The sequence below is a fragment of the Sorex fumeus genome, unplaced genomic scaffold (genome assembly GCF_029834395.1).
Source record: "Sorex fumeus unplaced genomic scaffold, SorFum_2.1 ptg000037l, whole genome shotgun sequence".
In the NCBI taxonomy this organism is placed as follows: Eukaryota; Metazoa; Chordata; class Mammalia; order Eulipotyphla; family Soricidae; genus Sorex; species Sorex fumeus.
In genome coordinates this window covers 60,405,012-60,421,475 of record NW_026606094.1, presented here as the reverse complement: position 1 = coordinate 60,421,475, position 16,464 = coordinate 60,405,012, and the positions used below count along the sequence as shown (strand labels likewise).

Below are 16,464 nucleotides of genomic sequence, written 5' to 3'. Positions count from 1 at the left end.
CTGATGTTTAAAGTCCCATTCGAAAACGCTCACAATCAGTACAGAGCTCCTTGTTTTAGCTGCATAGTAAGGCAAAACATCCCCCCCCCCCCCACACACACACACTACATTTTACTTATCTCAGTCTCATCCCTCATCAGAAGCTTTGTGATTTCATTCAGAAGCAGCAGTTCCCAAACAGACTGAATATGCACAGAGGCAGTCATGGAAGGGATCTCTGTGAAACCCTACAGACGCACCAAGAAAATAGCAACATCCACTCGGAAAAGCATATCCTTAAAAGAGGTGCTTTTCTTCACTGCATTTCCCAAGCCAGCCCCCTTTCCCATAAAAAATGTCTCAGTTATGAAAGAGGAGCTTACCTGAGCTGATCATACTGTGCATTCTCTGCTGAGCCAAAAGCTGCTCTCGTCCAGCCACCCCATCTGAGGAAAAACACGAGTCACTCTCGTAAATTGTCTGCAGCATATTCTAATCACTCTTACTTCAGCTGCAAGAGATTCATCTCTGCTCTGTGCACGGGCCCCAGGAGCTACCCTCACTGGTCCTCCCTCCCTCCCTGGGGAGAAGCAGCCGAGGAAAAACTTCAACAATGATTTCCTTTCTGTTAAGATGGACAAACACTTTTTAAAGGCTCTGGAGCCACTTTTCCTAGGTTACCAACCTGTGTACAAAGCTGAAAGGACCAAGTGGATGCTAAGCCTCTCTGGAGTTTAGGTTATCCCGGAAACTAAAAGCAGGTGGGAAATAGGAATGTGCTTCAAGTTTATTGCTTTGTCAGAATAAGTAGAAAAATATTAATTCTACCCACGAGAAAAAGAAACCAACTAAACCTGGCTTATCGTTGTTCAGGCTGCTAGAGTTTCCTTGCAAGAACCCTTACTTAGTCCAGCAAGTGGCTTCAGCCTGTACCCCGTCTATCTGTTGGTGTGCGTCTTCCCCCTTTCTGGTCTCCCTCAGCTCAAGTTGGCTAAAGCCAGTGATAATCCATTTGCATATGAATCAACAACGGCATGGCCCACAGGCACAGAAATAGAACAATGGTCGGCCTGAGCCAAAAATAGGTCAAGCATGGCCGAGTGATTGGAGCCTGCATTAATGCATTTAAAAATACCCCAGCAAACCCAGCTGTCCAGCCTCTATCTTTCAAACCATAATTCTCTATTGCAGGGCCTTAAAAGCAATTAACTCTTTCCTCCTTCCATGCTTGCTATAAACACTGTCTCCATCCTGGCAATTTGCTTCCAAAGAAAGGAAGAGAAAAAATTAAGCATCATAACACTAAGAGGGCAAATGCACATACATTTAATTTCATTTTATTTTTGTAGTATGTGTTTTTGGAAGAGAGAGGAAAGAAGTGCAGAGCTCTGTATTGGTTCTAAAATAATACTGGAAGCTTTTGCTCATAATGTGGTTTCTGCCTCACCCACGCATAGCAATCCTGGTGTTCTATTTTTGTTGCCTGTTTCTCTGGCTACACTGCAGTTGGCTGTAGCACTAGAAGCTTTTCTGCCTTCTAGTTTCAAGACTGACAGGAGATTTAGTAGAGGTAGTTCCAGAAAACAAGTACACCCCAGAATAAAATGTTTATGAAGAACTGTCTTGACTTCTTTTTTTTTCACTTGCTATTTATATAAGACAATTGTCCGTTTCACAAATCCCAATGTGATTTTGACAGCACCACCAATTTTACTGCATTCAGTTCTTATTGTATTTAAAGGTTAAAAATACAACATATACAGTTTGGATGTGAAACTGTTAACTCTAGGGCCTAATTCAATTTACATGCAAAAGGAAAAGAAAGCATTGGTGCTTTTTTTTTCTTTTTTTTTATGGATGAGTGAAGAATTACTGACACAATGCACCTGTGGATCAGTAACTATATATGGTTAGTCCCCAATTACAAATGTTCTGAATTCATCTCTACATCCTTTGCCTGAAATATAGGTGTCACTGTTTTGCAGAAATAGCATTTTAAATATTTGGTCAATTTTTGAGTGACACTCATAAAATTATTGTATAAAGTGAGTTGTTGTACAAAGAACAAAAATATTGTAGTTTCAAGTATACACTTATTGCATTCTTCCTATACAGGAAATAAATTTTTGTTTTGGGGTCTGTGCACCCAGCAACGCTCAGGGGTCACTCCTGTCTCTGCACTTAGGAAGTACTCCTGGTGGTACTTGGGACTATACAGGATGCTGGGGACTGAACTCAGGTTGGCTGCTGCACTATCACTTGGGCCACTATGCAGGACATAATTTTTCACCACAAATTGGAATGAGAGCACTTAACTTCTCCCAAGGGTACACCCACAGTTGATAATCCACCCATCAATGAGAGTTCTTGTCCCTTTAATAAGCTGTATCAATAAGAAATATATTGCCACGTAGCCACGAGAGAAAGAAAAGGAATAAGCAAAAGTGATTCAATTTCCCCAGAATAATCAGACGTCCTTCTTTAATCTTGGTCAGTCACAGAGTAAGAGGCAGGAGAAAGAGAACAAGAGGACATAGTGTTTGGGTGAAAAGAAGGGAAAATTTTATCAAGTAGAAAAGCACACTGGGGAGAAATGTGTGTTTTCTCCTTCCTTTCAACTTCTTGAAAAATGGTACTTGAATAGGTAAAGCTTGTCTGATGGTTCAAACTCCATTCCTTCAGGAATAGGGCTCTGGAAGTTGGCCTCATAGATTCTGCAAAAGAGGTTCTGCCCACAATCTGAGCAAAGATTCCTGTTTCTGTTTGTTTTACATATGGGGGAATGTAAAAACAACAGCATCTTATTCTGAGGTAAAAATCACTTTAAAGCCAATCTGCTAGTATAAAGAAACACACTATTTTATACTGGAAGACAGTGCAAAGACTTGTGGAAGGTTCCAGATGCTCCAATAGCACTTATTAAAGAATTTAGAACTAAAGAAACTTGCTTTGTCTCAAAGCTTGCCTAAATTCTAACCTAGAAGGCCCAGCATTTATGTCCTGGAAATAGTTCCTTATCCTCATGAAGAGAATTCAAACCATCATTTGGGATACTCAGAGTAAATCTTAACATTACATACCAAGGAAAATTGGCACCACTGTCTAATGGTTTCACAGTGGTTTTGTGCAGAATATATTAAATGAGTGAAAAATATAAGGATAATAAAATCCCAGTATTGACATAATGTACTCTTTTGTCCTTTAACATCCAATTTATAGCCTAAACTATAATTTACCAAAATAAATCTCCAAGTACTTGTAATCATAAAATAAATAAAACAAAACTCTAGAAGAGTGAGTTAGTAATTATCCTATTTCTCAGAGGTTCCAGGAAAGGGCATTCCACATAACATAGCATAAATAATGTGTCTTCTTCATTTTGGCCAAGTTATTTAACATGAGGTTTATTTACATTTCATCCCTGCATTCTTTCAGCATTTATTTCCATTAGCAATCTTGTCTTTCAACTCTTCATAATGAAAACATAGTTTAGAATGAAACATTGGATAATTATCATAAAACAAATACCACTTGTTTCTGAGAGGAAAATGAACATCAATAAAACCACCACCAAGCATATTGATTACCACAGTCCTATTGTCTAAGAACACACAAATGTTTTTACAACTAAGAACTTATCCAAAGTTAAGTAAATTATTTTCATATTATCTCACTATTGATGCTGAAGAAATAGGACTGTTTCTTTATGGTAATTTTTGAAAACAATTTTACTGATTTGTAGAGAAAAAGATGCTATATTTTATTCTAGAAATCACAGGAAATTAACACAAATATCAGGCCAGATCAGAGGAGTTTTAAAAATCTCAATATAACAAATCTTAAATCAGTTTTATAAACCTTTTGGAAATTGATCTAAGTATTCTACCTAACATTCATTAAAAACAAAAATCAATGTAAAACAAACCTAGGTTCCAATGTAATAAAAAAAAAAAAAGATAATGTATAGGAAGTGCCAAAGCAAAATGTCATTGAAAAGGGATCATGAAGGGAACGGTGAGATAGTACAACAGATAAGGCTCTTGCCTTGTACACTGCTGTCCCTGTCACCCCCATAATCCCTGTCACCCCCATATGTTTCTCCACCTCTGCCAAGAGTGATCCCTGAGCACAGATCCAGAACTAAGCTCTGACCACGACCACACTCTCCACAAAAGTGATCATAAAAAATTACCACTATTTATAGTCATTATGTAAGAAACACAAAAAATATATATAATAGGGCTGAGGAGACAGCTCAAGGGACTAGAAAACATGCTTAGAAGGCGGAAGTTACTACTCCAATTCCTGGTACCTCTTGCCATCTCAGTATTGCTGGCTGCAATTCCCAATGATTACTGAGCAGTTCTCCACCCCCAAATATATGTAACTGAATGTAAATGGCATCAAAAACTTCAGAAACATCCTCAGACCCTTGTTTATGATGGCTTTCTCAATGCATTAGTTCACAAAGAGAGAAATAAAAATGGTGGTGTCAGCTTGTTTATTCTACACAATGATTTCTGTTCCTCTGTAGCCCTCAAAGACTTCTTTTCTTTTTTTTTATTCAAGTCCTAAATCCTTGAATTTACTTACAGTACAGCTTAAAAGTCACCTGCTTGATGTACTGTATTGGGCTTTGCAAGAAGACTACCAATTATACCCAAGGCGTAGAACCACTCTGCTCACCTTTCTCTAACCTTGTTCTCTTACTAGAAAGAATTCTCCCCTTACACCTCAAATGATCATCACAGCAATGTAATTATGCATATTTCCTATAGGTAATGATGTTGATTTGTATGAAGTTCCAAGGAATTAAACAAAGAGGGACAATATAGGGAATACGTTTTTGTTTTTTTAACAGAGTAGTTTACCTGAATGTTCTCTCTCTCTTCATTTTTTAATGAATCACCATGAGATACAGTTACAGACTTACAAACTTCTGTGATTACGTTTCAGTCATAAAATGATCGAGTACCCATCCTTCCACCAGTGCCCATTCTCCACCACCAATGTTCCCAGTACCCCTTCCGCCACCCCCACCCTACCCACCCCCCTGTCTCTGTGGCAGGCACATTTATTTTATTTTATTTTATTTTATTTATTCCCTTTTATTCTCTCCCTCTCCTTTTGGGTGTTATGATTTGCAATACAGGTAGAAAATGGCCATCATGTTTGCTCCATAGTCTACTTTCAGCACGCATCTCCCATCCTGAGCGAACCCTCCAAGCATCATTTACTTAGAGGTCCCTTCTCTATCCCAGCTGCCTTTTCCCCCAGCATATGAGGCCAGTGATCCTCAGGCCCTTATCTCTATTATTCTTGGGTGTTAGTCTCCCATTCTGTTACTTTATATTCCACAAATGAGTGCAATCATTCTATGGCTGTCCCTCTCTCTTTCTCACTCATTTCACTTAGCATGATACTCTCCACACTGAACCAGTTATATGCAAATTTCATGATTTCATATTTTCTAACTGCTGCATAGTATTCCACTATGCATATGTACCAAAGTTTCTTTAACCAGATATCTGTTCTCTGTTCTCAGGAACTCAGGTTTTTTCCAGATTCTGGCTATTGTAAATGTGCTGCAATAAATATACAAGTGCAGATGTCATTTCTGCTGTATTTTTTTTTGCATTTCCAGAATACATTCCCAGAAGTGATATTGCTGGGTCAAATGGGAGCTCAATTTCTAGTTTTTTGAGAAACACCCATACTGTTTTCCTAAAAGGCTTGAATGTTCTAATTCTTGAAGGAACATCGCCACTCTTGGTCAATAGTAGATGTTCAATTTAGAAGCAAGTCTTCTCACTACAACAAATAATTGGCTACTAAATAGTCTTCAGATATGATGCTTAGCTCAAAGAACTGATTGAGTTTGAGAACACACATCATCTGTGAAATTTTGGCATGACTCACGTATATGGAAACCAAACAACAGCAAAAAAGAAACTCAAACTTGCTAACCTTGCTTTGAAAATTACATTTTCCCTAACACTTTCATATGGGATGCTTTAAATCAGGATTTATTTTATGGGAGGGGGCAGATTAAAAAGTATTATGGATTCCTGAGAAGTTGTTAGAAATTAAATTGGTGGTCTGTCCTAGACCTATGAAATCACAATCTCTGGTGGTTGTGGGGATATGATCTGTATTTTTTAAGCCCTCCAAAGGATTCTAATGTGCAATAAAGTTTGAGAATCAGCAGATTAGGTCATCTTTTTCAGAGCAATAATTACATGACTAAAAATATCAATATACAAATTACAATTTGGGGTATACTTCCAAATCAGCCAGTATTGTTAGAGAACAATTTTTTAAATAAAAATAATTAAATTGAGTACAAGACTGAGGAAGACTATTAATATTCATGTATGAAAAGACTGAGGAGGATCATCTAGAAAAAAATCTATCTGGCAAAAGAGCATGGGATGCGGTGACAGGTATTAATGTACCGCTGTGTCCACTAAATTCCTTTATCTGGGTCATAATATTCTGAATATTTGCTGGTTGCTCATCACTGTTTCTGTGTAGAGCTTGGCCTAGCCAGCCTGAGGTGAAAGCAGTAAGATTATGTCTATACACTCTTATAACTGGGGACACAAGAAAAGCTTAATGGTTGTTTCATAGAATCAAAAGAAGCTTCTTTTGGAGCTGGAGCGACAGTAAAGCGGGTAGGGCATTTGCCTTGCACGTGGCCGACCCAGGTTCAATTCCCAGCATTACCTATGGTCCCCTGAGCACCAGCAGGAATTACCTATGGTCCCCTGAGCACCAGCAGGAATAATTCCTAAGTGCAGAGCCAGGAGTAACCCCTGAGCATTGCCAAGTGTGACCCAAAAAGCAAAAAAAAAAAAAAAAGAAAAAAGAAGCTTCTTTTGCTTTTGCTATGAAAATAGTTCATATATTAAATTTTACTATTTACAAGCACAATGCAAGCCCTACAGACATGAATGTGTACAGGCATGGAAGCCTCTACTTTCATGGAAATTTTAGTTTTAGGAGAAACAGTCAAGCCAATTACTAAAGAGTTTGGGAAGAAACTATGTAACTCCAGATTTTACTTCATTATATCTTGGGTTTTAATTTATAACCACGAATTCAAAATAAAAAACCTTACAGGGTTATTAAGTGGATTATAGAGAATCATATTCAGACCTGGCAAACAAAAATTCAATAAATTGCAACTATATTAATAAGCTTACTATTAATAAAATACACTATAGACCTTGAATACGAGATGATTAAAATAATTGAAAATGCTATTTTTTTCTGAGTAACTATATAAGTTCTAAAGATAACTCTGTATTTAATTAAATACTGGGTTTCTAACCCTGGTTGTAGATGCTTTATTCAGAAAATTAAAATAAGTGTTTTTTGTTTTATCATTAGAGCATAGCATAATGCCCTGTGTACAGTATGTCAATGGATAAATGTCTTTGCAATAAATATATTTCTTACAACATATTCTATTAAATGGCTAATCATCTGGAGCCAGTAATTTATATACTATTATTATTCATGTATAATTGCATCTAATTATTAAAATCTCAATTATCTTCACATTAATAATAAATCACAATTTTAAAAAGCTAAGAGCTTATCTGAGAAAAATAACTGGGAATAAAGAGCAATTTAATTGCAATTTTATCTTTTGTATTTTTTCCCCCTTTTTGTTGTCTCACAGTAGAGAATAACCAACCCCACACAAGATTAGACAGAGCTATCAGTGATAAAGCTTGGGTGCTGACTTGCATGATCCCTGACACCAACAATATGAGAAAGAGATACAAATAGGGAACAGGTGATAACGCCTGGGTTAGAGTGGATGCCTGGCATGAAGTCAACCTGGGTTTGATTCTGGGTACCATACAGTTTCCCAGAATTACAGGGTGACGCCTTGTATACTGTCTCAGCATCACTAGAGCGGCCTGAGTAGCCAAGCAACTTAAGAGCGCAAGCAGCTCAACGGCCACAGTCCAGAGACTCATTATAAAGCTCTTGGAAGAGAACATAAAACTACAAGCATGGCCATACCGCCAGACCCGGAGGGGTGCGGGTGAGACCCTTCCCAACCCCAAGAAACCCAGTCCCAGCAGCCAGAAACCTCCAGAACACAACCACCTCCACGCTCAAAGCCCACCCTCCACATGCTCAGGCCAAGTCTCACCCATGAGTGAACCTATTCCTGGACCGTGCAGACATCTCATACCTCACACCACTAATATTCCAAGAGTAGCACACCACATTTGATGGGGTTAAAAGTAGAAGGCAGCCAATCTTAGAGGGAAATATTACGATCACGATCATCCTGTTGTCATCGATTGCCTTGAGCACGCACCAGTAACGTCTCCTTCATCCTAGCCCTGAGATTATAAAAAGTGCCACATTCAAGGCTCTTTCAGGGTTAGGAGAAAGACACCCATCATTTTTTTTTTTTACTGGTATCTGGCATATTGGGTACGCCACAGGGGGTTTTGCAGACTCTGGGAAATATATTTTTACAAATACATACATACATATATATGTAAATATATATAAATATGTGTATATAAATGTGTATATGTATATATAGGGTATGTATGTGTATATGTATATGTGTACATGTATATATAGAGTAGCACTGTAGCACTGTCCTCCCAATGTTCATTGATTTTCTTGAGCAGGCACAGTAATGTCTCCATCATGAGACTTGTTACTGTGTTAGGCATATTGAATATATATAGAGAGTATGTATATACACACATACACACAAGCACACACACACATACATGCATATAAGCACACAAGGCTCAACCTTTAACAACATGTTAGTAAACTCAAAGAAGGGCTTAATGGCCCCTGGGTGAAATATAACAGTCTACACTCTTTCCTCAGAGGAAACTTTTTTGGATCATTTTCAGTGGTTTATTCATAACAAACAATACAAAATAAATTATTTTGGTTCTGCTTTGGGGCAGGGGTTGCTGTTCAGGATGGAAACATCTGAAATATGGCAGTGGGTATGTGTAATAGTGGTGGGATTGGAGATTTGTGTTCAAGTGTTAAATGTAATCAAATGTTATGAACTACTTTATACAAATAAAATAAAATTTTAAAAAATGAGCTCAAGCAGCATAACATGTTATGGTTTTTGCACTGAATGGATGACCTGGTTGGCCAAGAATTGCCAGTGACTATCTCACGGTGATTCAATAAAAAAACATAATTAAATGTTTGAATAAAGAATTGCCAGTAAGAATCCCTGAAAATTCTGAGCACTGCTTAGGAGACCTTATCCCCAAAAGAAACAAATGAAAAATGTGACACATCAGACTATAGTAGAAATAACTGTACCTAGATTCCTTAGCATCATCTATTTCAACTTAAAATAGATGAAATGAATAACAAATGAAACAACAAAGTATTAAAATACCTTTGTTGTGAATATATTAAAGAAACTGGCAATAGGCAATTACTGTGAAAGTGCATTTGAAAAATCCACTTTGTAGAAATGGATCTTGTAACTGACAGAGCTTCTAAAATACTCTATCAATTGTATTGACTAATGTCTACATGTTACATTTTCACTTGATGAATTGCCTTGATCATGCTATTCTGACTTAAAATTTAGAAAGAAATATAATCTGTCTTCAAGTTCAACTTTACCAGAAAAGCCACCTGAGAAACTCAAAACACAATACACTATTTATAAAGTAGAAATCTATTGACTTCAAAACTATTTCACATAGGAAAACTATTTTGAAGCATGATATATATTAACATGTCTCAGTGTAAATATCAATAAATATTAACCAGAAATCTTTGCCTTTGCTCTAAATGTCATGTAATAGTTCTTGCTGATAATAAAACATTCTTTCCTTTATAAAAGTATCTACTTTGAAATTCAAATCAACCTTGGCTAATCTACCCTACCTAAGTTTACATATGTAAATGTAACTATATTTATTTAAAATACCAGAGCCTTACAGGATCATTAACACTTAATAGAAATCTTATTTCAATACACAAACAGAAGCTTTTGTCTTCTTATTTTTTCTTACTACAGGGCTTTGAAAATTTGAATTCTGGGAAAATTTTATTTAAATCAAACTAACATACTGATCTTTGCTATTTGCTGCTGCTGCTGCTACTTCTTCTCCTACTCCTCTTCTTCCTCCTCCTTTTCCTTCTTTTTCCCTCCTCCTCCTGGGTCTTTCTTTTTTTCCATCCCTGATGGTACTCACACATTCATCAAACTAGAAGCAGCTGCATGTAAGGCAAGTGCCTCATACCCTATATTGTCCCTCCGATACTGTTTGGTATGATTCAAATTTCAAATTTGCATTATTTTAAAAAGGTTTTCTTTATATGTAGCTGCACATTTAACATTTGTTATTGTGGAAATTTATGGAATTATGAAAGAAATCAATAATCTCGTGTAGCATCTGAATGCATACTATATTTGAGAGTTGCAATATGAATAATTTACACCAGTTAATATAGTATAGAAAATATTAAAAAAAGTCAACCTAAAACTCCAGTTCTGGCCACAAAGATCAAGCTGATACATTAAGAGAGCAAACCTGTAAACAAGTTCAATCAAATTATCAGAATATTGACGAATGACGGATGACAACCATCCTGTTATTCGTCGATTGCCTCGAGCAGGCCCCAGTAATGTCTCCTTCATTCTAGCCCTGAGATTATATTCAAGGCTCTTTAGGAGAATGAGACCCATCATTGTTACTGGTATTTGGCATATTGGCTACGCCACGTGGAGTTTGCCAGACTCTGCCGTGGGGGCAGGCTACATTCGGTAGCCTGCCAGTTTGTCCAAAGAAGGAATGAGATGATAAGATGTCATAATAAGATGTAAATAGCAACTACATCTGTAAATATTGCAATTACATTCAGATTTCATAATTTTCTTGTTCAATTAAAACACTTAAAACAGAGTTTATTTAATTTTTTACTGATCAAGTTTATTTAAAGCAATGTGTATATAGCTAAATTTCAAACATTTGCAATAGGGCATGTTAATAATAAGTTATTCACACATCCAATTGGTATAAGGTATTTCTTATTTCAATCAACGCCAAGCTCATAGATCCATGACCCTTAAGGCATTCACTTTCTAAACACATCCCAAGTAAGAAACTTAATACTTTACATTTTATTCAAATTTCAGAAACAGATAATTTCACAAAATCTTCATTCTGTCATGCTTTTTTGCATGCTTTTCTTGATCTAGAATATTCTTCAATTTCTTATCATCCAAGAAAATTATTTTCTGTTTACCAGAATATAATAACTTCCATGTCCCTTAGAAGATAGCATAGTTCTGGAGATTTTATCTATTATTCCAAAGAAAGGTAACATTTGGCAAGTTTATGGAAGGGAGATAAGAGCTCTTGCTGGTTCACCTTCTGAAGAGCTTTAAAAAAAAGCATAGTAAATTTGTTCAGTCCTTAAGAAGTCTTCCCAAAGGTTATCTCATCTACAAACCTGAATAGCTATGAACAAGAGGCCCTCACTCCCAATACCTATCATAACATAAATCACTAAATATTTGAGCAATTTATTATTTACTTAAAGAATCACCGTGAGGTACAGTTACAGACTTAAAAACTTTCGTGCTTACGTTTTAGTCATACAATGATCAAGTACCCATCCCTCCACCAGTGCCCATTCTCCACCACCAATGTTCCCAGTATCCCTCCCACTACCCCCTCATCTCCCCCCCTCCGCCTCTGTGGCAGGCACATTCCCTTATTTGAGCAATTTAATATATATCTTTTCCTCAGAGAGTCACTAACAAGTTAAAAACAGAAAACTGTCATTCTTTGTGCCCCTGCAACAAAGAAGCCCTATGCATTGATGGGACAAATCACGTGAATTTACAATAAGTTAGATATCTAAACACTTTCATTAATCCTTATTTTCACAGATACATTTCAGGTAAACAATTTATATCATCCTCTGTATCATCCTTCCCAGTTCTACCTTCTGCTATCCTTTTCCACATCTATTCTCCGGAATTTCCTTTTTCTCTTTCAGAAGAGCTCATTCACCTCTCGCCTCCAACAGCAACTGTGAAGTCAGTGGGTCCCCAAGGGTGGCTTGAGGTAGATAGGAGAAAGACAGTCACTTTTTCCAGATCTACATCTGCCACTCTGAGACCCGGGGTTCTTGGGTGTTTGCCTCACCTTGCAGAAAAGAATTTCAAGAGTAGAGAAGTAGCGAAGCAAAACAAATTTTCTTTGGAGGGTTTTGGGAAGAGGAAGGTGGGAGAGAAAGTGAGAGTTACATACTCAAAAGAGAACACCGGGTCTCCAGAGACAGAGAGAGCCTCTCTACCCATACCAGCATTAGATATGAAAGCATGAAAGTACACATTTTAAGAGGAGAGATGTGGGTGACACATGTGCTCGGGCAACACATGTGTTCAGCCATGTGGACTAAAGCAGCATGGGGCTCAGGCAGCATATGCCTGCCCTTTCTTTGTTCAAGGTGCCTTTACAGGGTTTCTCAAATCTGCTCACATGTGGGGCTTTCTAGATAGTTAAGAGTCAGTTGCTAGGTTTGTTGCTAAATGGTTGGAGTTGGGAGTGGTCGATGAACCTCTTTGAAAACTCCTTTATTTGACAATTTTGTTCAGGCTGGATCTTCTCTTGGAGGGTAGGTCCCACCTTCTCTGATCTGGACTAGCTGTGGGTTAATCAGATTAAAGCAAGGAATTGAGGGTTTTCCAGTAATTTCCTTCAGGCTCTTTCTGTAGAAAGCGGTGGTGGTCGGCTGCTGGAGAAGGTCTTATCAGGTCTTGCTTTCTGTATCCACAGGATAGGTCAGACTTGGGATCGGTGGCTTTATTACTTCCCAGAAATTTCACTGCCTTTCCTAATCTACCTGCCTACATCAACACCACCATGAGCAAAAATATATAATAATTGCACTAATATCTATTTTTTTCTGAATCAGAGCATAAACAACTTTTAGATCATTAACATAACAGAATAGAATAAATTATATTGTGTCTTATTTTCCTAAAATAAAACACAAGAAATTAAAATTCAAGAGTCTACAGAATTTATTCAAAACATTTCCATCTCCACACGGAAACTATTTTTACTAAGAAGACATTATGAAAATTTTAACAATTATTCCTGTGCTTTTTTTTCTTTATTCAGGAAATACAGGCTTACAATACTGCATAAGTTTCAGGTACATAGATTATCATCTTTCTAACTATATCATCACACCACATTCACCACCAAATGTACAGTCACTTTCTACCCTCACCACAAATCAATTCTCTCCATATGATCCATCCTCTTTTCCCCACTGATAATCAACCCCTTTGCTGTCAAGTGTAAGGGTTTGTTTTTGCTTTGTTTATGCCTTTGCTTTGTATATTTATATTCCAGCAGTGAGTGAAATATCAGGGTATCTGTCTGTCTTCTTCTCAGTCCTATCTAAAGGCTCTCTAATCCCTAGTACGATGCCTCTTGCAATTCCCCTACAGAATAAGGGGTGCAATTTAATTGTTCTAAAAACATCAAAATTCCAATAAGAAACTTCACTCTACATTCTGAGTGACTTTCAGTATGGTCACAGATTTTCTAAATCAAAAAGAGAAAAAATTCAGAAAAAAAATTGCCTTTAGGTTTTAATTTAGATGTGTTTATCAGGGGCTGGAGCAATAGCACAGCAGGAAGGGCGTTTATCCTGCACGCGGCAGGTAGGTCGACCGGAGTTTGATTTCTCTGCCCTTCTTGGAGAGCCCGGCAAGCTACCAAGAGTATCTCACCTACATGTCAAAAGCCTGGCAAGCTACCTATGAAATATTTGATATGCCAAACACAGTAGCAAGTCTCACGATGTTACTGGGCCCGCTTGAGCAAAACGATGAACAACGGGAGGACAGTGCAGTGATCTCTTCTTGTATAAAGGTACAATTACAGGAAAGTCTCAATTATGTTACTTATTTAATAGAGAAGATCTGAAACCATCTGAATTTGACATGAAGTCAAAAAGCATATCAGTGTATGACTTGTAACATTGCTGATGGCTACAAATAGTGAATGTAAAATATCGTTATGAAAGAATATAACAGGTACTCAATATTCTACCATTATGGCACATTATTTAAAAGTACCGTAAAATTAATATTTGAAGTCATACCTACATTTTTTTATTTCTAACTCAAATAATCCATATTTAACAAGATCAGTTAATACCTGGTAAAATGTACGGCTAGAGAATTAGAAGAGCTGGTGGGATGCTTCCTTTGCATGTGGTCAGCCTGAGTTTGACCCCCGTGGCGTCCCATATGGTACCCAGACACCCTCCAGGAGTGATCCGAGTGCAAAGCCAGGAGTAATCCCTGGGCACTTGTTGGATATGGATCAAATATCACCAAAACATTGTAAAGTAAACTACAAATATTTCTATTATTTTCTAGGGGAAAATAATGAGTATGTACAAAGTGAGTAAGATAAATTTGAATTGAGATTTCAATTTTTAAATATTATTCTCTAGGCTAACAAATAAGCCATGTGTACAGAACAATGCACTGATTCCTAGTTGCAAAATAAGAGACCTTCATATCTCATGAGATAGAATCATGGCCATATTCTGAATGAGAATAAAACAAAATTATTCTTTTCTCTATTTTCAAATAAATTGTAGATTAAATAGTAGAGTACTTTGGCTTTTAGACATACAAAAGTTTAAGGCACAAATTAGTAGATAAGAAAGAGAAAAATGCTATGTGAAATCTTGAATCTGTGCTACTGAATATAACACATGGGCATTTATTATACTTTATCAGTTTTTCCAGTAACAAAATCTGTTAATTTTGAACTTTAATGTAATAACAATGTATTTTCAAACAGTTTTAGAACATTTGACTTCCCAGGATTTCTCTGTGATCAGAATAACAATGGTGTCTGCTAAAACATTTAACAAAAAATTAAAACATATCTATTACCAAATAGATTTTTTTAATGTTGTTTCTTTCAAATTTTTGTAAAGTTGCCTCATCTTATCATAAGGTACTTCAAATAACTGCAGTCTAACTTCATATCAATGTTCCTTAAAATGCCCAATCCTGTTCAAACGGTCACTCCTTCATACCAACAAGCATTGCTTTCTCCCTGAGAAAGGTAATTAATGACTGTGAAAAGGTAAGGTCATTCACATCTTACATCTTTGTTTTACCTTTTTACATCTTTGTTTTCTCCCATTAGCAATCAAATGTAAAATTTCTTCTTGTTCCAAACCTAAGCACAATATTTTTTAGCTTATCAGCAGCATATACATTTCCATGATTCTCATCTTTCTCTATTAGAACAAATACAGAATCCAGTATCTTCTTTTTCCTTTGGTTATTTTACTGAGAAAACTGCAGTGGCAGCAAAAATATATATATTTCTGATGACTATCTTATAAAATACGTTAGCCTTTGCTCTGGTTTTAATTTGCAGTCTATTTTTTCCTTTACACAATAACTCTTCTTTCCCTTTAGAAATGTTGTTTCTTTCAAAGGTTTCTGAAAAGAAGGTCCTTTGGTGTTGAGGTGAAGTGAGCACAAATGGAAGGATGGGGATACGTGCTGCAGAAAAGTGAGTGAGCAGGAGAAGCAGGCACACCTGACTGTTGATCTTATGGCCCACACATAGAAATCATGTCTTCTGAATCATAGAACTGAGGCTTTGAAATGTGCCATGCAGCTCAAAAAAAAAAAAAAAAGCAGGAGCTTTTCACATAATATGAAGGAAAAGGATACTGACGTGGGCAGCTAGATAGGGAAGGGCTCCCATGGCAAAGGGATTCCTAGAAATAATCACCTAACTGGAAGGCTGTCAGGACCCACCTTATGGATCCAGGAACTAATATCTGATGAGACCTTTACCTGGAGTGAGCCCAGACCAGAGCATGCTGGATGCACCCTCCAGGAAGAGCTCCAGAAAACGAGTTTTAAAGACCATCCAAACTCTACCCCTTGGCAACCAGCCTAGCAACGGATTCTTATCTAGCTAGAAAGCCCCACATGGGGCAGCTTGAGAAAAACCCTATAAAAGCCAACTTGAACAAAGGAAGAGGAAGCATATGCCACCCAAGCCCATGTGCTGCTTGTGCCCACATGGCCAAGCACATCTGGTGCCTGAGCACATGTGTCGCTCTCCCCTCTTGAGATGTGTACTGGTGCTCTCTCCATTTTGGGGGAAGCATGTATGCTCTCTTGAACACATCATTCTCTCCCGCTTTCTCTCTCGCTGTTTCTCAAAAAGTCTCCAAATAAAATCTGTTTTTGCTTCACTGCTTGTCTCCTTCTGAAATTCTTTGCAGTGATAGAGACAAGGACCCAGAAGCCCTGGGTAAGGCATTGGACTGTACCTTTCCTGGAAAGAGTGAATTCCTCGCTCGAAGCTGAATCCACAACTCCCTGAGAAACCCAGTGGTAGGGCTTAATTCCCATGTTAAGAAGGATAAATTGGATGT

The 16,464-nt window shown here is 37.3% G+C and overlaps 1 protein-coding gene across 4 annotated transcripts in view; it reads right to left on the bottom strand.

Annotated features, from left to right (window-relative positions):
• Positions 1-16,464, bottom strand: part of HDAC9 (histone deacetylase 9) — a 1,023,935-nt gene that overhangs the window by 558,381 nt on the left and 449,090 nt on the right. For all 4 annotated transcript variants that reach the window (XM_056118063.1, XM_056118067.1, XM_056118065.1 and 1 more), the window contains exon 3: positions 363-425. In XM_056118063.1, the coding sequence (XP_055974038.1) occupies positions 363-425 (63 nt within the window). The remainder of the gene's footprint in view (positions 1-362; positions 426-16,464) is intronic.